The 23,400-nt window shown below is 36.9% G+C and overlaps 1 protein-coding gene across 1 annotated transcript in view; it reads right to left on the bottom strand.

The window, feature by feature from the left end:
* Positions 1-2,395: 2,395 nt before the first annotated feature.
* HMMR (hyaluronan mediated motility receptor) overlaps positions 2,396-23,400 on the bottom strand; it is a 28,786-nt gene continuing 7,781 nt past the window's right edge. Inside the window, exons 4-18 of the mRNA XM_021706730.1 lie at positions 21,463-21,510; positions 18,708-18,896; positions 17,339-17,425; positions 17,148-17,248; positions 11,554-11,628; positions 11,264-11,439; positions 10,649-10,797; positions 9,311-9,529; positions 8,550-8,659; positions 8,017-8,163; positions 7,369-7,521; positions 7,178-7,277; positions 6,007-6,183; positions 3,610-3,772; positions 2,396-2,674 (exon numbers count right to left, since the gene is read on the bottom strand). Coding sequence (XP_021562405.1) covers positions 2,655-2,674; positions 3,610-3,772; positions 6,007-6,183; positions 7,178-7,277; positions 7,369-7,521; positions 8,017-8,163; positions 8,550-8,659; positions 9,311-9,529; positions 10,649-10,797; positions 11,264-11,439; positions 11,554-11,628; positions 17,148-17,248; positions 17,339-17,425; positions 18,708-18,896; positions 21,463-21,510 — 1,914 coding nt within the window. The 3' untranslated portion in view covers positions 2,396-2,654. The remainder of the gene's footprint in view (positions 2,675-3,609; positions 3,773-6,006; positions 6,184-7,177; positions 7,278-7,368; positions 7,522-8,016; positions 8,164-8,549; positions 8,660-9,310; positions 9,530-10,648; positions 10,798-11,263; positions 11,440-11,553; positions 11,629-17,147; positions 17,249-17,338; positions 17,426-18,707; positions 18,897-21,462; positions 21,511-23,400) is intronic.

Here is a 23,400-nt window from a genome sequence, read left to right as displayed (position 1 = left end):
TACCAGGCCTTAGTAGAGTCTGAATGCTTAACCATGAGTTATGAAATTATCACGTGACCTGAGCTACCTGTCATGAACTGGGTGCTATCTGATCCACCAAACCAGAAAATTGGGTGCAAACAACAGCACTCCACCATCAAATGAAAGTGGTTATGTATGTGATTGGGTCCAAGTAGACCTTGAAAGCATAAGTAAGTTATATGAACAAATATCCCAAATGCTCCCTACTCCTGCTATACTGCCTTCTTTCTCCCAGCCTACACCTGTGGCCTCATGGGGAGTTCCCCATGATCAGCTGGTAGAGGAAAGAAAGACTTTCCTCTGGTTTACATATAGTTCTATGTGATATACAGGCACCATCTAAAAAGTACAGCTATAGCAACATAGACCCTCTCTGGGATATCCCCGAAGGGCAGTTGTGGAGGGAAATCTTTCTAGTGGGCAGAGCTTTGAGCAGTAAACCTAACCATTTATCTTTCTGTTGCTCCATCTTGACTAAAAGCAGAAATTTTGAGCCATTTTATTGAACAATTTTTCTAATTTCTACATTTTCTCTGAACTTAATTCAAATAATTGCCTTTAAAAATTCAACCATGTATTATTAACTTATTATGGCCAGGTACAGTGGCTCATGCCAGCACTTTGGGAGATCAAGGTGGGAGGATCCCTTGAACCCAGGAGTTTGAGATGAGTTTGGGCAACATAGTGAGACATTGTCTCTACAAAAATAAAAATAAAAAAATAGCTGAGCATGGTGGTAATGCTTGCAGTCCCAGCTACTTGGGAAGCTGAGTCTGAAGGATTGCCTGAGCCTAGGAAGTCAAGGCTTTGATAAGCTGGGATTGTACCACTGCACTTCAGCCTGTGTGACAGAGTGAGAACCTGTCTCAAAAATAATGTTGATGATGATAATAATAATGTTAATAATAACTAACTAAGAAAAGCTGTTCTAACTAAGGTAGTCTCTGTTGATTCATCACAATCCCCATGGTTTAAAAAAGGTGGCTTTGGTTGGGCTCAGTGGCTCATTCTATAATCCTAGCACTTAGGGAGGCTGAGGCAAGTGGATTACCTGAGCCTGTGGGTTCGAGACCAGCCCGGGCAACTTGGCATGACTTCGTCTCTACAATAAATTTTTAAAAATTAGCCAGGCTTGGTAGCGCGCACCTGTAGTTCCGGCTACTTGGAAGGTTGAGGCAGAAGGATCACTAGAGCCCAGCAGGTTGACACTGGGGTAGCTGTGAGACTGAAACTGCACTCCAGCCTGGGCGACAGAGTGAGACTCCAACTCAAAAAAAAAAAATGTGGCTTAGGCTCTGGTGTAGTGGCTCATGCCTGTAATCCCAGCAGTTTGGGAGGCCTAGGCAGGAGGACTGCTTGATCCCAGGAGTTTGAGACCAGCCTGGGCAACATAGCAAGACTTTGTCTCTACAAAAAAAATAAATAATTAGCTGGATGTGGTGGCATGTGCCTGTGGTCCCAGCTACTCAGGAGGCTGATGTAGAAGGATTGCTTGAGCCTAGGAGGTCGAGGCTGTGATCATATCACGGCCCTCCATCCTAGAAGACAGAATAAGAAACCAACTCAAAAAAAAAAAAAAAAAAAGCACAAAACAAACAAAAAAAAGGTGGCTTATAATATCATACCAATAGTACAAATCAGATATTTTATCTTTAGGAAAAAAATTAAGTTTTTATTTTCACTATTCGCACATTAATATGACAAATCAGATACCTTAGAGGAAGACTTACCACTTTCTAAACAGTATCATTTGTGATTCTGGTGACAAAATGGTATGGGGTGGGAAAAGACAATAAATATATCTTAAATAGAAGCACTGATGTAACTTCATAAAATGCAAGTTAAATAGTTCATTGGATAAATGACTTGCTGTATAATTGGATTTCATATTATACATATTAATAAAATAATATAACAAAAATAATAATCAAAGACAGGCAGATGAGAAGCAATATATAATAAACTCTGAAGCTAAAAAAATCTGAAAATTAAAATCTTGAAACTAAGATTTCAGAATAAAAGAATAATAAAAATAGTGATTTTTCTTTTTGAGTTGGAATCTCACTCCATTGCCCAGGCTGGAGTGCAGTGGCACGCTCACGGCCACCCCAGTGCTGACCTGCTGGGCTTCAGCGATCCTTTCACCTCAGCCTTCCAAGTAGCCAGAACCACAGGCATGCGCTACCACCTCTGACTAATTTATTTTTATTTTTATTTTTATTGTAGAGCTGAGGTCTCGCCAAGTTGCCCAGGCTGGTCTCAAACCCGTGAGTTCAAGCAATGCACTTGCCTCGGTCTCCCAAAGTGCTGGGATTACAGGTTGAGCCACCGAGCCCGGCCAAAAATCGTGTTTTTAAAGAAATGTTGATTTGATAGGATGCTTTGTAAGCTGGAAAGCCAGTAAGAAGATTCAGAATGAGATGACAAAGGTTAGAATCATGGTGGAAGTATGTACAATAGAAATGTCAAGACATTTTGGTAAACAATATTTCTTTCACTTATATAGGAAAATTAAGATTAAATACATTATAAAATACCATTTCAAACATAATTACAACAATAACAAGAATGAAGCTATCTTCAACAGGATTTTCAGATGTTTGCTTGAATGATTCTTGACACTCCATAGGAACTCAGCAGCAGTTTGTGTTGCCTAGAAGAAGTAATAAAAAGAAGCATTAGTATGCTAAATTAAAAATAATTCATCACTCATTATAAACTAAAAACAGGCCTCCTAGCTTCTAATAGATAGAAGCAAAGTTTATGTTCTGTAGCATGATTTTATTTATATTCCTTAGTCACTATTTCAACCAATTTTAATTTATTGTGAAAAATACAAAGATTCACAGTCAAGAAAGAAGAAATTTACTTCTCTGAGACTACATATTAGAAAACGTTCTTTCAAGTTGCCATTGGGAGAAGAGGGAGGGATTTTAAAAAAGAAATAAAATAATTAAGGACCTAGAGACATTTAGTTAAAATACTAAGGGTATTATAAAAGAAATAATTTGGGGTGTGTGGGCAGGAGCAAAAAATGTCAGATAAAGCAAGGAAGATGTGATTTGAACTGGACTTGAAGGATAGGTGGAATCTGGATCTACAGAAAAGAGAGTATAGAAGGAGGGAAAAAATAGCATTGTACATCACAATCTCAGTTAGACTTTCTTTCTTTTTTCTTTTTTTTGAGTCAGAGTCTCATTCTGTCACCCAGGCTGGAGTGTAGTGGCATGATCATGGCTCATCGCAGTCTCAACCTCCTGGGCTCAGGTGATCCTTCCATCTTAGCTTCCAGAGTAGCTGGAACTACAGGAATGCGCCATCACACCCAACTAATTTTTTTGAATTTTTTTGTAGAGACGAGGTTTTGCTATGTTGCTCAGGCTGGTCTTGAACGCCTGGGTGCAAGCAATCCTCCTACCTTAGTCTCCCAAAGTGCTGGAATTACAGTGAGCCACCACACCCAGCCTCAGGAATTTCTTTTATATAAGATGTCAACAAATTTTCAGTTCATGAAATAGATAGCTTGCTAAGTGCAATGAAAGCAAATCAAAGGAAGATGATACTTCTATGTATTTATTCATTTCTTACCTTCTTTTAATGGGGTTTTGAGGGCAACATTTTCTTTACTTTCATGATGAAAAGCCTTTGAAGGATCAAAGCGTTTGATACCCAGAACTTTATTCAATTCTTCCTGAAGTTTTTTCTCATTTTGTTTTGTTTTAGAAAGCTGAGAGCGGAGTTTTGATACCTCCTATGTAAGAAAAACACAGATAATAAACAATTATTAAAGATTATGTCAGTTAAATATCTTACCAACGGTGCGGGCAAATTCTGAAGTTGCTTATATATCAAACCCTAAAGGCAAAAAGCACTACTGGATACAGTCCTTAAGACTGAATTATAAAATGACTTTAAACAGTTGTGACAAAGGAGATAAAAAAACAGTCTTTTAAATCTTCTTGTCCCTCTCTGCTACAAAGCTAATATATATATATATATATATAGCTATTTTGTGTGTGTGGGTGTAGACAAGGTCTGCTGTGTTGCCCGGGCTGATCTCAAACTCCTGGCCTTAAGAGATCCTCCTGCAACAGCCCCCCAAAGTGCTAGGATTACAGGTGTGAGCCACTGAGCCTTGCTAAAGCTATTTTTCTGATAAAAGTTCAACTTAAAATTAATTGCCAAGATCCACTGTAGCGTAAAGGCATGAAAGCATCAAAGAAATCTCTTCTGATCTGCTCCCTATTAAAACTAAAAATTATAAAAAGGTAACCAGTTAAGGCCTCTGAAAATGGAACTAAGGGGAAAATAGCAAATGAAGAAACATCTTCTCAAGAAAATCTGCAAAAATTTGGTAAGAAAGATGGGAGTCTGCTGAATTTGAACCCAAACCGCTCTCTCTCCTCACTGCTGGCTTGGCAAGGCAGAGAATCTATACCAGACTGCTGCAGCCAAGAATATAGGCTCCGTCTTCCCCCAGATTGCTTCTGTTTCTATTGAGATGGTCATGTAATTGGTGAGGACATGGAGAAAGTCGTACCCTCATACACTGCTGGTAGAATATAGAACGGTACAGTCACTTTGAAAAACAGCCTGGGCCGGGCTCGGTGGCTCAGCCTGCAATCCCGCACTTTGGGAGGCCGAGGTGAGTGGATTGCCTGAGCCAGTGGGTTCGAGAACTGCCTGGGCAACTTGGCGAGACCTCATCTCTACAATAAATCAAAAAAAAAAAATTAGCCGGGCGTGGTAGCGCGCGCCTGTAGTTCCAGATACTTGGAAGGCTGAGGCAGAAGGATCGCCAGAGCTCAGCAGGTCGAGGCTGCGGTAGCCGGGAGCGGCCACTGCACTCCAGTCTGGGCGACAGAGTGAGACTTCAACAACAACAACAAAAAAATTGAAAAACAGCCTGACAGCTCCTCAAATGATTAAACACAGAACTACCATATAACCTAGCAATTTCACTCCTAGGAATATATCCAGGGAAATAAATACAAATGTACATACAAAAACTTGTACATGAATGTTTATAGTAGTGTTATTCATAATCGCCAGAATGTGCAAACAATCCAACTGTTCACCAACCAATGAATGAATAAATAAAATGTGGTATACGCACACAATCATTAGGCCAAAGAAAGGAATGATGTACTGACACATGCATGCTACAACATGAATAAACTTTGAAAATATTATGCTCGCCGGGTGTGGTGGCTCACACCTATAATCCCAGCACTTTGGGGGGCTGAAGTGAGAGGATTACCTGAGCCCAGGGGTTCAAGACCAGCCTGGGCAACTTGGCAAGACTTCATCTCTACAAAAGCAAACCAAAAAACCATTACGCTAATTAATTGAAAGAAGCCAGTCACAAAACACCACATATTATTTGATTCCATTAAAATGAAATGTCTACAACAGGTAAATCTATAAAGGCAGATAGTAAATTAATGACTACTTAGGGATGAAGGGTGGTATAAGATGAGAAAGTGTTGTAAAAGGGTACAAGATTTCATTTTGAGGTGCTGAAAATATTCTAAATTGACTGTGGTGATGACTGTATATCACCACAGTTTAGATGAAAATACTAAAAGCTATTAAACAGTCCACTTTAAATGAGCAAATTGTATGGTATATATCTCAATAAAGCTGTTAAAAAACTTAAATACCTATTTTTGAACACTGCTTGTCTTTATAATATTTACATTAAGGAGTTTGCATTTTCACAAATAGAAATAAATATGTAAATCTTTATGAATTCTTCTAATTACTCTAGTAATTTTCAACACACTAAAGAGGTAGTTGGAAAATCTCAGAATATTGAATACCCATCTGGTTAATACTCCAAAATAAATCCATTAATTCTCAGATTTTCCTCTATAAACTGTTAAGTTTTTCTGATACCAAAGATCTTCATTTTATTTAAATATTATACATATTTTAGAATAACCCCTAGCCCAATATCTGTAATAAAAATGCTATTTTACAAACCGACTTGAGTTGGCTATTTTCATCTTTTAATTTCACAACATGCTTGATTTTTTGTTTTAAATTCTGATGACCTAATAATTTAGCATATGAATCTCTTATTTTATTTAGCTGTTCTTGAGCTTCACCATGTTCACTCAACAATGCCTGTTTCTCTGCTTCAAATGCATCCAGTTGTAGCTGAAAAAGATAAAGACGACAGTTTAACCTTACTAGTTTCATATAAGCCCTTAAATAAACAAACAAAAAAACCCCATAAAATAGAATATGCTTATATATTCTCAGGAATCTCTACTGATTCTCTATGAAAACCATCTAAACTCTGTGCTTTTTAAATATCCTTAAACCAGAGGAAAAGAAACAAGATAAACAGCTAGCCAGCCTTATCTGTTATCATCTGCATCATCACATTATAACCAATACTGTAGTTCTACTCAATTTAAGTGCCAAAACTAGCATTTATCCTTTGTTTTAAAAGATCAGAGTATTAATTTCAGAAACAATGAGAAAGATCATAACAAAATGCATATCACAAATTAAAATACGTTAATTATCAAAAGCTCATACCAGTAGAGCTTTCTGAGCTATTAACCTTTTTTTTTTTGTTAAGTCGGAGCCTCACTCTGTTTAGGCAGGAGTGCAGTGGCATGATCATGGCCACTGCAGCCCTGACCTATTGGACCAAGGCAATCCTTCTGACTCTGCCTTCCAAGTAGCTGGAATCACACGCATGTCACCACGCTGAGCTAATAGCGAATTTTTAAATTTATTGTAGAAACGAGTTCTCGCCAAGTTGCCCAGACTGGTCTTGAACTCCTGTGCTCAGGCAATCCTCTAATCTCCACCTTTCAAAATATTGGGACCACAGGCATGAGCCACTGAGCCCAGTTAAGCTATTAACTTTAAATTCCTTATTATAGACTTATTTTTCATCTATAAAAGCAACCTTAGGAAATTTATGCCAATTAAATGTGTCAATTATATCTTAATAAAGCTGGAAAAATGTATGCACAATTAAATTCATAAGTCTTCTTTAATAAGAAACTAAATTGGCCCTGTAAGTACACAATAAAAAGATCTTACAGAAGAACCAAAGTCACTGTCATGATCATAACAGGGAACAAAAGTGAATTCCTAAAATAAACACAAGTAAGCTTACTACTAACTGACAAACCTGAAAAGGTTTTGTTTTATTATACAGTTCTTCATAAAGCAGACGCCACTTATTAATTTCTTCAGTCAATTCTGCCATTGTATTTTCATTTTCAGTTTTTCTGCATGGAAAAATTAAATTAAAAAACATAGTTTATTTAAAAAATAACATCACAACTGAGTTACATGGCACTCAGTTTCCAATCATAGTACCTGGCTTTTTCATCTTCCAGTTGTTTCCTAAAGTCCTCATCTTGTTGCTTGAGTTGGTTTTGCAAATCAGTTATTTTTTCAAGAGAAGAAACTGTGATTTCTTTAATTTCTGCTTCTTTAAGTGTTGACTTGGTCTGCAGCTCTAGAAGCATCCTTGGGTTTGAGAAGTAAGAATCCACTGAGCATTTGACAGCTATTTGAATTACTTTTTTTTTTTTTAAACTTAAGAAACTCTTTAAGAATTGTTAATTTTTTTTCTGAGACAAGGTCTCACTCTGTCTTCCAGGATGGAATGCAGTGGCACGAGCACTTACCATAGCCTTGATCTCCTGGGCTGAGGTTATCCTTCTGTCTCAGCCTCTCAGGTAGTTTTTTGATTTTTTGTAAAGACGAGGGCTCAGTATGTTGCCTAGGTTAGTCTCGAACTCCTGGGCTCAAGCAGTCCTCCCCTCCTTGGCCTCCCAAATTGGTGGGATTGCAGGTGTGAGCTACCATGCTGGCCTTTAGCTGAGTAAATTCCTAATTTGCAATTTAAGATTGCCAAAAGTAAACTATTTAACAATTCCCTGTGCCACTCACTAGCTGTCTTTCAACAATAAATTGTCTTAATAGTTCTAAGGCCGTTATTTATTTTTTTGTTTAACATACCTTGCATATTCTTGATTTGCACTCTCAGTTGCCAATATCTTATGTTGAGCATCCTCTGCACTTTTTTCAGCCTTAGTCACTTTTTCTTGTAGGGAAGTGTTGTCCAGCTTAAGATCTTCTATCTCACCAGCTGTTAATGTTTTATACCTTATTTAACAAAAACAAAGAAATTTTCTAAGTCCTGTACACATGCCAAATATATAGTTGATCAGTTTAGATTTTATACACTTTTAGGTAGAGCAGACAAAAACTTATAATATAGTCATGCATTTACCCAGATAAAAATTCAGTGTTCCTAGGTAAGCACCAGTGAGTTTACAAGGTATTTGCTGTGTATTCAAATAAAATAAAAGGAAGTGCCTACCATGTGCAGGAAATATGCATACAGAGGTGAAAAAAAATCAACTCCCAAGCAAGAAAATGACTCAAAAGAACAAAAAAAGAAATGACACTGGAGCCCAATGAGAAAGAAGGGCAGGAGCAGAAGCTGAAGGCATGAGGCAGGTCATCACCACAGGGTACAATGGGTTTACCTGAAGGACAAAGGGAAGCCACTAAAAGTGTCTAAGTAAGTGTATAGATGACTTAGAGATATGAGGAGGGTGGCTTGGGGAAGGGCAGGAATGAAAAACTGAAAGATCAACTAGAAGACAATTATTTATCAGTTGAGGTGAGTGACAGAAGATGGGGGTATTACTATGCTGCCCCGCTGGCATGCAAAGTCTACTTATAGGCATGATCATTGTGCACTGAAGCTTCAGACTCCTGGGTTTAAATGATCTTCCTACTTCAGCTTCAGTAGATGGAACTAAAGGCATGTGCCACCGTGTTGCCTGTTTTGTTTTTTGATTGCTACCTCTGAAGTGTTTGTGCTCCTTCAAAAATGTAATTCGAGGTATAACTTATAGTATGTTAAACTAATGTACACATAGAGAAAACAATGAACATTTTTTTGCTAAAGGGCAGAATTCTTTGTTTTTTTCCTAAGTTCATTATTGTTGTAATGTTGATGTCCAATAATTTTTAGAAAATATAAGAGTAGCAAAGGAGTGTAAAACCTTGGTCATTTGTTTATTAAACCTCTGGCCTTAAAAAAAAAAAGAGCGAAACTTTTAACTTTGACTATCTTACTTATTTGCATATACATTTACTTTATCTTTCTATGCCTATTACTTAATTATAAAATAATTCGAACCTTACAAACTCAAATAATTGATCTGAGAATCCTAAGAAAATGTACTCAAAAATAACTTAACATCTGAAGTCATATATGAACATGAGCTTCCATCAATACAAACTCTTTTATCTTTTCTTCTAGGAGATTTCGCTCTTCAGCTATAGATTTTGTTTCCTCTTCCAGTTGCTGGACGAGCCTTTCAGTTTGTTCCTCCTTTTGTTGTAATTTATCAAGCTCATCCAGTGCTTGCTTTACTTGTTCCTCAAGGAGATTCTTCTCTTGAATCCTTTCCTCTTGAAAAGAACATAGCTTTTGCTGAAGACTAGAAGATAATTCCTGTATCCAAACAGAAAACCACCAAAATAATTTGAAATGGCATTGTGAGGTCTAACTAAGAGACAAAAAAGAAATACATACAATTATAAAAATAGTTGTTGAGATATTTCCAGGTCAGTATATACTTAATTCTTTTAGTTGTTGCAGGTTGCCCAACAATATAATATTTCACATCAGTGCATGCAAGTACCTATTGGCTCAACTGTCAATGTTTTATATATCAAACATTTCAAATTTGTAAGTGGAAAAAAATTATTTCCATTTCCTTGGTTACTTCTGAGGTGGAGCATCTTTTAATGTTTACAGACTATCTGAATTTCTCCTTTTGAGAATTATCTATTTCCATCCTATACGTATGCTTTTTCAGTGGACTTTTTTCCCCCATTGATATGCAAAATGTTCTTTATGTAATCTGGTTTTTAAGAATTGTTTTGTTTCTCCTGCAATTAGATATTCTTTCATAAGATAACTGTACATATCTTTAGAGCTTACACAAGACTATGATGGAAAATTAAAAAAAAATGATTTCCTTATTTTGCTGCATCTGTTATTTGTAACTTTTCCACATTATTAATAAACCTGTGGTGAACATGTAGTAAAGATACATGGCTAGGCGGGGCACAGTAGCTCATACCTGTAATCTCAATACTTTCTAAGTCTGAGGCAGGAGGACTGTTGGAGCCCAGTAGTTTGAGAACCGCATAGACAACATAGTGAGACCTCATCTCTACAAAAAAACTCTAAAAAATTAGTCAGGTGTGGTGGCACATGCCTGTAGTCCCAGCTACTCAGGAGGCTGGGGCAGAAGGATCACCTGAACCTAAGAGGTCAAAAATGCATTCAGCAGTGAGCGTGCCATTGGACTCTAGCCTGGGCGACAGAATGAAAGCCCTACTCAAAAAGAATGAAAGCCCCATTCAGAAAAAGAAAAAAGAAAACAGAAGAAAGAAAGATATGTGACTAAATCTTTAGCATATCCATAATTATTTCCTCAAGATATGACTCTAAAAATAGAATTGTTGGATCAAAGTATATACACAATTTAAAGATTTTCTGATACATAGTAAAATTTATGACACAAAATAAGCACAGTTTTAAAACACTATTGTAGGAAACTACCTTCTCTTGTTGTAGACATGAATTAATTTGTAATTCTTTTTGTTGAAGCTTTTCATTTTCCTGTTTTTCAAGAATAAATTTCTCCTTTAAGTTTTGCATTTCAATATTTAGATTTTCTCCCCGTTCTCTATCCTTGTGGATGAGGTCTTCTATAAAAGGCAAAACATTAAAAATACTGTAAATAGATACTAACATTAACTTTGAGAAACCCAGACTCCCATAATACTCCATTATATTGCTTTTAGCAGTTTACACAGATAAAGTATTCCCAAAGAAAAAGACGAAACCATGAACTTTGTATCACTACTAAATATAAGATATATGCTATGTAATAAAGCCTCCAAATCTAGTTTCATATATCTTTCAATTTTAAAAGGCCATTCAGTGAAAAACTCAAGAACTGCACAACTGTATAATTTCAATCAAGACAAGTAACATACTGAATTGATACACAGAAAACAAACACTATAAAAGTAAAAAATTCTAAATTATAGAACAAGGATCTGTTGTTGCTGAGATAATTAAATTTAAAAAGTTGTTTTCACATAGCAATTCTTTTTAAAAATATTACATGTAACACGTATCTAAAGAAAGTAATTATAAACACTATAATACCTTTTTCTTTTTCAAGCAGTTGACATTTAGCATTCAGGTCTTCTACTTGTTTAGATAACATAATATTTTCTTCAAGAGATTGCTTAAGGCTTAATACTTCATGATCTTTCTCTTTCAAATTTTCTTCTAACTGGGCAATATGCAGCTTATATTTTTCCACTTGATCTGATGCACAACTGCATTAAAACAAATTACTTTGAAGAGCACATGTATTTAGGCACATGGAGAATAGAAAAATGATTTAAAAAAATAATTCAGTGTTCAGCAAAATAAACTACTGTTCATACTACCTAATTTCCTCGATGTATTCTAAGAGTTTTTCTGTTTCAGATTTTTCATCAATCCATTCTTTTTCTATTGAAACACTAAAAGAAAATTGCATATGTTAATTAACACATCCTAATTTATTTATTTAATAATAATAAATAGCATTAAGGAGCAAGATGGCCAACTAGAAGTAGCTAGTGCGAGCCTCTCATATGGAGTGAATCAAAATAGAATGTCTTAGCACTCAGAGCAAAATGAGACCAGCAGTACACCCCACAACTCACAAAAGAAGCAACAGGACCCAGAGTGTGCCAAGAAGAGAGAAAGGGATCAGCCTGGAAATAGGCAGACTCACTTGGATCACTGACACAAACCACCAGCAACCTCTGGACATGGCTGGGAGGTGAATGAGGTGAATTCAGGAGTTTTGTGCCACAAACTTAGAAGGCCCGGAGTCTCATTATACTCCTGACTCGCAGGGGAAACTGCCTTATCCAGAGCTGTGAAAACCCATGTGGAGTTGTGGAGCTGTGGAAACCCCTGTGGATTGTGCAAGCAAAAGCACCATGAGCTGCTTCAGCTACATTTCCCAGAAACTTAACCCTTGCTGGTGGCTGCATTCTAGAAGTACTAATAATTTCACTTGCCTGCATTCTAGAAGTTTGATGATTTCACTTGCCCCAGCTAGACAGTTTCTGTCTGGGGTGGGCTGCTGTGAGAAGACCTGAGGCTTGAATGCAGATTGCCTGGGGCAAAGGCATGAGAGCTAGGTGGGATTCATTGCCCCAGCAGCCCCTCACTGTGAACTCTTGTGCAGTGGAAAAACAGAATAGAGAGAGAAGCCAGAAATAAACCCAGATACCCATAACCAACTGATCTTCGACAAAGCAGACAAAACATACACTGGGGAAAGCACACCCTATTCAACAAATGGTGCCGGGAAAATTGGATAGCTACATGCAGAAAAATAAAACTTGATCCTTATCTCTCATCACATAAAAAAATTAACTCAGATAGATTAAAGACTTAAATGTCAGACTTGAAACCATAAAATTTCCTTGAAGGAAACCTAGGAAAAACTCTTCTGGACGTTGGCCCAGGCAAAGAATTTATGGCTAAGACCCCAAAAGCAAGTGCAACAAAACCAAAAATAAACAAGTGGGATTTCATAAAACTACAAAGCTTCTGCATAGCAAAAGAAGTAATCAACAGAGTAAACAGATAATCCACAGATTGGGGGAAGATATCTGCAAACTATACATCTGACAAAGGACTAACATCCAGAATCTCAAATAGCTCAAACAAATCAGCAAGAAAAAAGCAGTTAACACCACTAAAAAGTGGGCAGCTGGGCACAGTGGCTCAAGCCTGTAATCCCAGCACTTTGGAAGGTGGAGGTGGGAGGATCACTTGAGGCCAGGAGTTTGAGACCAGACTGGGCAATAAAGTTAGAATCCATCTCTACAAAAAAAAGAAAAATTAGCTGAGCATGGTGGCACCTGCCTATAATCCCAGCTACTCAGGAGGCTGAGGCAGGAAAATTGCTTGAGCCCAGGAGTTTGAGGCCACAGTGAGCTGTGATCATGTCACTGCATTCCAGCCTGCATGACAGAGTGAAATCCTGTCTCAAATTAAAACATCACAAAAAAGTGGGCCAATGACATTAACAGACATCTCTCAAAAGAAGATATACAAATGGCCAACAAACATATGAAAAAATGCTCAACTTCACTTATCATCAGGGAAACACATATTAAAACCACAGTGAGTTGCCACCTTATACCAGTCAGAATGGATATTATTAAAAACAACAACAATAGATGTTGCCACAGATGCAGTAGAAAGGGAATGCTTATAACAATGTTGGTGGGAATGCAAGTTAGTATAACCTCTATGGAAATCAGTATGGAGATTTCTTAAAGAACTAAAAGTAGATCTACCATTCAATTCAACAATCCCAATACTTGGTATCTACCCAAAGGAACAGAGGACATTACAGAAAAAAGACACCAGCACTAGTATGTTTATTGCAGCACAATTAACAATTGCAAAGATGTGGATTCAACCTAAATACCCACCAACTGCTCAGTGGTATCATGGAATATGATTCAGCCATAAAAAAGAATAAAATAATGTCTTTTGCAGCAACTTGGATAGAACTGGAGACTACCATCCTAAGTGAAATAATGCAGGAATGGAAAACTAAATACTGCATGTTCTCATTTAAAAGTGGTTGTTAAACTAAGGATCTGCAAAGACATAGAATGGTATAATGAGGCCAAGTGCAGTGGCTCACGCTTGTAATCCCAGCATTTTGGGAGGCCAAGGCAGGAGGATTGCATGAACCCAGAAGTTCGAGACCAGTCTCAGCAACATAGTGAGACCTCATCTCTATAAAAAAATTTAAAAACTAGGTAGGTGTGGTGGTGCATGCTTGTAGTCCCAGATAATCAGGAGGCTAAGTTGGAGAGATCACTTGAACCTAGGAGGTTGAGGCTGTGATCATGCCACTGCTCTCCAGCCTGGATGGCAGAATGAGATCCTGATTCAACAACAACAACAACAAAATATAATGGTATAATGAACACTGGAGACTCAGAAGGGGAAGGGTAGGAAGGGGAAAGGGATGAAAAATCACCTATTGTGTACAATGTACATAGGTGGAAATGGTGGGTACACTTAAAGCCCAGATGTCTTTGCCACTATACAATGCATCCATGTAACCAAAAACCATTTGTACCCCCTAAAACTAATGAAATTAAAAAAAAAAAAGATGGTGATTACTAGGGGCTGAAAGAAGAGAATGAGAAGTTATTGTTTTAAGGATGGGAGTTTGGGTTTTACAAAACAAAAGGAATTATGGAGTTGGATGGTGGTGATGACTGCATAACATTGTGAAAGTATTTGTCAGTGAGCTGTGTACTTAAAAACTGTTAAGACAGTAAATTTTGTTATGTCTCTTACTACAATTTTTTTTAAAAAATGGAATAAATGTATATAATGTATGTCTCTGTTTCACTCCATATCTTCCAGTCAAGCAATAGCTATTTTAACAGTTTAATATTGTGGATTATAGCATTAGACTCTTAATCCAATTTAAACTCTCTATTCTCATCCACATGAGTAATATCTTCACTACTGCAACCTTCCAGAAGGGTTTATGGAAAATTAGCATGAAGACAAGATGTATTAATAATTAATCAAATATTAAACAGAAACATTAAGCTTTCAAAAAGAATCATCATCATCATAAATAATGTTTCTATAACCAGATACTGTTTTATCAGGCAGGCTGACTCCAGAGTCTACATTCTTAACAACTTTTTTCTATTAACATTTTTTTTGTATATGTATGTGGTGCCAAAAAAAGGTAAACACATTTTAAGTATGACATCCACTCAAAAGACAGCATTAATCAAATGAATGCTAGTGTCACCATGTGACAGGCAGGACAGTTAAAAATAAAAATGGCGGAAGTGCAGTTGAGTGACTGTCATACTACACATTGCTACCATAATTCAACTTCAAAAAGTAATACATAGATAGCATCTCTTAAAATGTGTATACATTTTTTGGCATCCCCATTATATATTTTCTTAACCCTTATTTTATATGAGCTCTCAAATTGACAACTTACATTCAAATAGGGGACTAAAGCTTTTATTTAAGTGAAAAAGGTTTCTGAACATATTCTGACAAAAGAGTTATGATGATGAGAACCATCCTTATGACATTCCAAGTGTTAGAAATAATTTTTTTTTGTGGCTTTCCTGTTTTCTCCACCTATTGACATACTAAACAGCATTTTGTGTGCCTTAAAGCTTTTGTCCCAGACTACCTGGTATTCAACTGTTTATGTCTTTACTTCTTCCAAAACACTCAACTTAAGAAATGAATAGATCTAAATAGACACCCTTACAAAAGGAGATATATGAATGGTCAATAAACACATAGAAAGATGCTCGACAATAATAGTAACAAATCAAAATTACAAATTAGATATGACTTCACACTCACTAGAAAGGCCAAAATCAAACAAACTGACAACAGCAATTGTTGGTGAGAATGTGGAACAACTGGAGCTATGCACGCTGTTACTGAGTATATAAAATGGTACAACCACTCTGAGTTTTTCAAAACATTATACATACATTACCCTATGACCCAAGGATTCCACTCCTAGAAATTTATCCAAGAGAAATAAAACATATGTCCACAAAAGGACATAAAACGTGTTTGTAGCAGGCTTCTTCATTATAGTAAGAAACTGCAAACAGCCCAAATAATGATTAAAGAATAGATAAATGGAGATATATTCATATAGTGAAATACTACTTAGAAATAAAAGGGAAAAGCTTATGGTACACATAACAGTATGGATGAATCTTATTATGTTTATTTTGGGATCTTGCTTTGTTGCACAGGTTGGAGTGCAGTGGCACAATCATAGCTCACTGCAACTCCAAACTCCTGGGCTCAAGCAATCCTCCTGCCAAAGCCTCTCAAGTAGCTGAGACTACAGAGGTACACTACCACACCCAGCTAATCTTTTAATTTTGTTTATGGAGATAGGGTCTTGCTGTTTTGCAAAGGCTGGTCTCAAACTCCTGGCCTCAAGTGATTCTTAGGCTTTAGCCTCTCAAAGAGCTGAGACTATAGGCATGAGCCACCATGCCCAGTCAAACATGAATGAATCTTGAAAAATTACATAAAACAAAAGAAGCCCTCCCCCCATGCTGTGATAGACACTCTAAAAAAAGGCAAAGCTTGCAGGGCTCAGTGGCTCAGCCTGCAATCCTGCGCTTTGGGAGGCCAAGGTGAGTGAACTGCCTGAGCCCGGGGGTTCGAGACCTGCCTGAGCAACTTGGTGAGACCTCATCTCTACAATAAATAAAAAAAATTAGCTGGGCATGGTAGCGCACGCCTGTAGTTCCAGCTACTTGAAAGGCTGAGGCAGAAGGATCGCCGGAGCCCAGCAGGTTGACGCTGGGGTGGCGGTGAGTGTGCCACTGCACTCCAGCCTGGGCGACGGAGTGAGACTTCAACTAAAAAAAAAAAAATGTAAAGCAAAGCTAAATTATGATGATAGAAGTCAGAAAGTAGTTGCCGAGGTGGCAAATATTACACAGGTAGTAGCAAGGAGACAAGGGGCAAGAAACTTTCTGAAGGGATGAAAATATTCTCAATCTTGTTTGGCTAATGGTTACACAGCTGTCTACAACTGTCAAACGTCATTAAACTGAACGACTATGATCTGTGCATTTTACTGTATGTAACCTATAGCTCAGTAATAAAAAGGCTAGGACTGTGCCTTAATCATAGCTTCCTATACCAATGTTTCTCAATTTCAGTCTACCAACTCTGTAAGATCTTAAGACCTTTACTCGTCATTAATACAGAAGATGTACAAAAGTAATACATTCATATAACTGTCTAGTATAAAATGTTTGGGAATGACTAGGGCTCCACTGTCATTAGAAGGAGAAACAGAGCAAACAAAGAAAGGCAAAAACATAAGTCCTGAGGAAAGGTTGAAGACTCAGTAAACAATAACTAGCTGAGAGTCAAAAGGAGAATTGGTTGACTCTACAATTTCTTTTTTCTTTCAGTCACTTACAGCTTCCCCTCAAGTTGGGCTATTTTCCCCTGAGACTCTTCAAGATTCTTCTGCGTGATCTGCAGCTTCATCGCCATGCCTTCTTGTTTCACCATCATACCCTACACAACAGAGGCATCTGTTTTATGGAATGAGGAATCTCTGGGATTCCCAGATTCAGATACAGCAAACTTGCCAAAGGTAGCACTCACCTTCATCTTTGCTTCTCTTTTGTTTTTAAGTTTCATTAACTCCAGGCCTAGATTTCTCAAATTCTTCTGGTTATCATTTTCAGAAAACTAAGTACAACAAACACATAAAAAACTCAGAAATATTTTCCTCTAAGTCACATATAAAATCTCATAAATGTTTATTATTCTATTAATCATTGGGACTATTATTTGCCTGCAATATACTTTGGTAGAATAAACAGTCTGACCAACACCACAAACACTGACTGTAAACTACTACTGTTCATAGCCCTCTTTTCCTTAACGTGACTTTGGTTTATTTCTGAAAGGTAGTTTGGGTGGTCACATACCTCTATATGCTGTAAAGTTCACTATAAGGCTCTAAAACAAGTCTTTAAGAGAGGATTTCTTGAAGTGTGCTTGTGCAACAAAATGAAACTGAATTGCCTGATATACTTTGAAATATGCAGAATACAGGATCTATTCCAGGATTACTAAATCAGAATCTCCCTGAGTGGGGCCCAGGAATATGCTCCCTGCCTGAGAGAGCAATGTTTGATTCTAGTGCATCTTTTTCCTTTTGTAAGCAAAGAGCCCAGCATGTTATAAACCCCAAATAAATGACTCTGAACAGTGATTTATACTCTCCCTGTATTTCTGTAACAAGCAGGAAGACCATGTTAAGCCCTTTAGGATCTATTAGTGTTTTAATAGTGATAAACACAATTTACCTATTGAACATATTTAGTGCATCAATTTACTTATTTCCCATTTTATTCCCAAAAGAATTTGAGATGGAAGCTTGCTATTAGGCTATTTATTTCAGAGAAAGACTGTTAAAGTGATTTCTAAATATAAATTCTGTAATTTTGATTACTAGTCTTATTTACTGAGGGCGATTTTGAGGGGTAAGAAAACGTCAGATATTAAAACAAAAAGTAACTTGTTTAATTATAACTTCTGCCAGGCACTCTAACTAAAAAGAAGATACAAGCCAGGCACAGTGGCTTACACCTGTAATCCCAGCACTTTGGGAGGTGGAGGCGAGAGGATTGCCTGAGCCCACGGGTTTGAGACCAGTCTGGGCAACTTGGAAAGACCTTGTCTCTACAATCAAAAAATTAGCTGGGCGTGGTGGTACACGCCTGTAGTTCCCGCTACTTGGAAGGTTGAAGTGGAAGGATTGCCTGAACCCAGCAGGTCGAGGTTGTGGTGGCCGTGAGTGTGCCATTGCACTCTAGCCTGAGCAACAGCGTGAGACTCCAACTAAAAAAAAAAAAAAAAGATACAATTCCTATTTGAAACAGCTTAATAGTTAAGGTACATCTAGTGAAGGAAAAGGGCTAAATTATTTTATTTACTAGTAAACGTTACCACGAGGCTCAAATACCTTAGATTTTAGAAGCTCATTAATCCTGGTCAAGTCAATAAGCTGTTTCTCCAGTGAAGCATTATTTGCAGAGAGAGAGGTTTTTTCCCTGATTGCAGCATTTAGCTTTGTTTCCATCTTCTCTAACTCAGTTTCTAGATCCTGAATCTGCCTGTCCCGAGTCCCACGTTCCTGCACAAGAACACGAATCTGGAAAAAAAACAAGGTGATAATAAATAACTCACAGATAAAATGCCAACATAGATGCTACAGATAATAAAAATGTTAATGCTTCTGGAAAAATGTCTAATTCTGACATTATACTCATGCAAATTCTTATTTTTCTAGCTATTTGAATAATCATATTTACCTTATGATACATCTTAAAATCTTAATGCATTTTAAAAAGCAAAGGACTTTGCTTAAACTTCCAAGTACAATTAAGCTATTTATTCACTTTTTAAGGTATTTCTATCTATAAGAGTTCTTTTCCCTAATTCAAATTACACATATTCAAACTATAGTTTGAAATGCTAAATATGTTTTTCTTTCTTTTTTTTTTTTGAGTCAGACTCTCTCAGTCCATCGTCCACACTGGAGTGCGGTGGTACAATCATGGCTTAGTCTCGAACTTCTGGGCTCAAGCAACTCTCCCTCCAGGCTATAGGCGCATGCCACCACACCTGGCTAATTTTTAAAATTTTTGTTTATTTATTCCCCCTCCCCCCACTTTTTTTTTTTTGGTAGAGATGAGATCTCACTATGTTCCCTAGGCTGGTCTTGAATTTAAGCAATCCTCCCACCTTGGTCTTCCTAAGTGCTAGGATTATAGTCACTATGCCCAGTGCTAATGTTTTCTTATTTCAAGAAGGCAGAACTGGGCTTCTGAATAGAATGTAGTAAGTGCTGGCAAGCCGTCATTCTTGCTACTACCACCAGATTTAAAAAATAACAACTTCTCAAAATCGAATATTTGCAAACAGAAAATGTAGAAGCCAGAAGACAATGAAATGGCATCTTCAAAATGATGGTGGAAAAACGTGCCAGCCTAAAATTCTATATGCCATGAAGTAACTGATGTAAACTATCAGTTCTCATGCAAGTTCTGCCATTCATTCACCAACTATCTCACTAAGGCTTAGTTATTACACCTATAAGTATCAACCCCTACATCACTGGCACATAGCCTCAATAAAAGGGCAGCCAATATTATTAAAATACATATAAAAGCATCAGAGCAATTAGGAAGAGATTTGCAGTAATTGTGACATATTCTTGATTCAAAGCCAACACTTGACTGTATTCAAATGGAAGGTTTTAATATATCAAAAGAATATGTCCATGATAAGAAGAGTTGGTCAGCAATAGAAACATGAAAAAAAGACTGCCACAGAAGCACAGATGGCAGTGAGCAGCTTGGGCACTGCTTAGAAACTAAGAAACTACGTGGGTTCTTTAGGTCAGTGCTGTTCAATAGAAATTTGTCATGTGGAAATGCACTGTCCAGTCTGGTAACTGCTCACTACATGTGGCTACAGAGCACTTGAAATGTGATTAGTGCAACTGAGGAACTGAGCTCTTAATTTTATCGGATCTCTTTTTTTCCCCTTAGAGACAGGTTCTTGGTCCATCACCCTGACTGGAGTACAGTGGTGTGATCATACCTTACTGCAACCTCGAACTCATGGGCTCAAGTGATCCTTCTGCCCAAGCCTTTCAAGTAGTAGGACTACAGGCATGTACCACCAACTCAGATAATTAAAAAAAATTTTTTTCTTGTAGAGAGGAGGTCTCACTATGTTGCCCAGGCTGGTATCAAACTCCTGCACTCAAGCGATCCTTCCACCTCAGCCTCCCAAATTGCAGGAATTAAAAGAGTGAGCCACTGTGTCTGGCCTTATTTAATCTTATTTAATTTGAAAAGCCATGTGTGATGCGTGCTACCATATTGGACAGTGTAGTTCTAGGTTATTTCACCCTTGAGAAAGGTATGCATATTTTGTGCACAGCAACATATCAAGTTAGCCTAACTTCACCACAATCTAACTAACCTGCCAGGATTAGGATTGCATGCCCACCAAGGAATTCTCTAGCTATATTGTCTTTTTTCTTTTTGAGTTGGGGTCTTATTGTTGCCCAGGCTGGACTGCAGTGGCAAGATCACAGCTTATCACAGCATTCAACTCCTGGGCTATAGTGATCCTTCTGCCTCAGCCTCCCAAATAACTGGAACTACAGGTGCAGGCCACCGTGCCCTTTGATTTATTGTAGAGACAGGGTCTCACTATGCTGCCGAGGTTGGTGTTGAATTAGAGTGCTCAAATAATCCTCCTGCCTCAGTCTCCCAAAGTGCTGGGATTACAGGTGTGAGTCACTATACCCAGCCTAGCTATACTGTCTTAACACAGATTTACATACAGGAAGAGCATGTGCTATGGATGGATCCAAATATTTGATCCAAATATCTAATTGTAATAAACTGACATAATGGTATCTAGTTATCAGTTTTTCATGAAGTGGAGTATCTTGAATGTGTCCCTTGGTATGCTAACACACTTAACTCTGCCAGCATACATACTGAAATGCCTGGGTAGGGCTCTGAAATATTGCACCCAAGTTAAGGAACTATTCCCCCATAGGCACTGGTCTGAATGGAATGTTTGCCTTACTGCAGGACTCCTCAAAGTACAACAGAATCCTTATCTCTCAACTCCAGGTAACTGTTTTTCCAACACAAACCATATTTATTTTTCAAGGAGCAGAAAGTATTGCTTACCTCTTTTTCTAATATCTTCAAAGCTTTGCCATTCTTTTGAGATTCCTTCTGTTTAAAAGTCAAAGAAAACTATAAGTAAATTTAGGTGCTGCAATTATCACAGCCAAATTTGATTTTTAGTTATCAGAAAAGATTCATTGATTCAAACAGTTAATTTCTATTTTAACCACTGCTGCTAAATATTTTGGAGGTCACTTATCTGATAAATGAAGGAAGAGTTCTTAAAAATCTCAAGATATTTCAGGTTTAAAAGTTTTCAATCCAATAGCTAAGGCTATTTCTAACAACCCCAGTGAAAAGAACAGGTGGAACTTTATGAATAAAGCTTCTGACTGCCTCCCTGCTAATGTGAAACCGGAACACATTTTGAATATTTAATTATGCTATCTCAGAAAGAAAAGAATCTTATACAAAGAAATCAACTTAAACTTTGATATCCAAAGAGGAAAATAAATACACAAATGGAAAGAAATAAAGAAAAACTGAAATAGCACAAGCTCTGACGCTAACTTTCTCAGTGTCTTTATTCTAAATAAGACGTAGTTTTTACACTACTTTTTTTTTTTTATATCCAACAACCTTTCTGACACAATGGTTAGAAAGAGTATCTATTTTTTCCATCTAAAAGTGGAAGAAAATGCATAAACATCTTGAATAAAATGTTTTTTTTATCTGTTTCTAAGTTGAAGAGGACACCAATCTCATGTTTATTAATTTCACATCTGATGGCATTTTCTATCAGGAAAGGTCTACTATTTTGGGGCTCCACATAAACTTGTATGTAAAACTTGTAGTTCTATAAGGGTGTTTGTGAATTCTCTAATTAATTCACAATTTCAAAATTGTTTCACCAAGAAATTTAAATCAAGCCATTCCCATCAGTTTCCACAAAGAGTATCTATATCAGTCCTGCCCAATAAAAATATAATGGAAGCCACATATGCATTTTAAATCTTCTACTCGTCTTATTTAAAAAGTAAAAATTTTAATATATTTTACTTAACCCAATACATCAAAGATATTATTTCAGCATGCTATTAGTATAAAATTATTGAGATATTTTATACTTTTTTGCACTAAGTCATCAAAATTTGCTGTGTCATCTACACTTCACAGCACATCTAATTTGGATGCTAAGTTTTCATCAGAAATATTTATTTATATTTAGATTTCATAAAACATACAAATGAATAATTAAATTCACAATCCCAATTTTTCTAAAAACATCTAGTTTTCTACTAGTAGAACTGAGTATGTTTTTAAGTACACTTTCATTAAAATTAAATAATATTAAAAATTTAGTTCTTCAGTATCTCTAGCCATACTTCAGTGCTCAATAGCTAATGTGGTTAGCTGCTTCCATACTGAACAACAGAGCTCTACATTATAGGACAAGAGACTTAGGTAATTGTCAAGTGATGACTGAACAATCTAAGCTTAACTGTAGCTCATTAAAATATCTATTAATCTGTGAAAGTCTGTAAGAAAGTACAGCTTGCTTGTCTATAAACTTATGAAAACATTAATAATAGGCTCTTGCATAGCCATATCACAAGGCTATCAAGAATTTAATCTCTTGCCTCTCCTTAACCGTTTCTGAATAGCGAACCTCTATTAGACATTGGATTTTTTTTCCTTTTCTCATGACTAATACTAACCCTTCCCCACAAACAAATAAACAAGAACAAAACTCAAATGGTGGCACCTAGCAAATCAAAGCAAACACAATTTTGAATGGTTTACTAGGTAATGTATAATTTATCTAGATATTGAAATGATTGAGAATTGAAGACCATTTTGTAATTGTGAACCAAGGGCACATTTAAACATAATATATTTAGTAATGACTTAGGCAGAAATCTAAATCCCGATAACTTACTTCATTAATTTACAGACTCATATAATCTTGGTTTATATACTTAACCCATTTCTAATGAA

Source organism: Carlito syrichta, unplaced genomic scaffold, assembly GCF_000164805.1.
Source record: "Carlito syrichta isolate Samal-C Ts95f unplaced genomic scaffold, Tarsius_syrichta-2.0.1 Scaffold315958, whole genome shotgun sequence".
Classification (NCBI taxonomy): domain Eukaryota; kingdom Metazoa; phylum Chordata; class Mammalia; order Primates; family Tarsiidae; genus Carlito; species Carlito syrichta.
The sequence above is the reverse complement of the archived record's forward strand: the minus strand, read 5'-3'. Positions and strand labels throughout refer to the sequence as shown.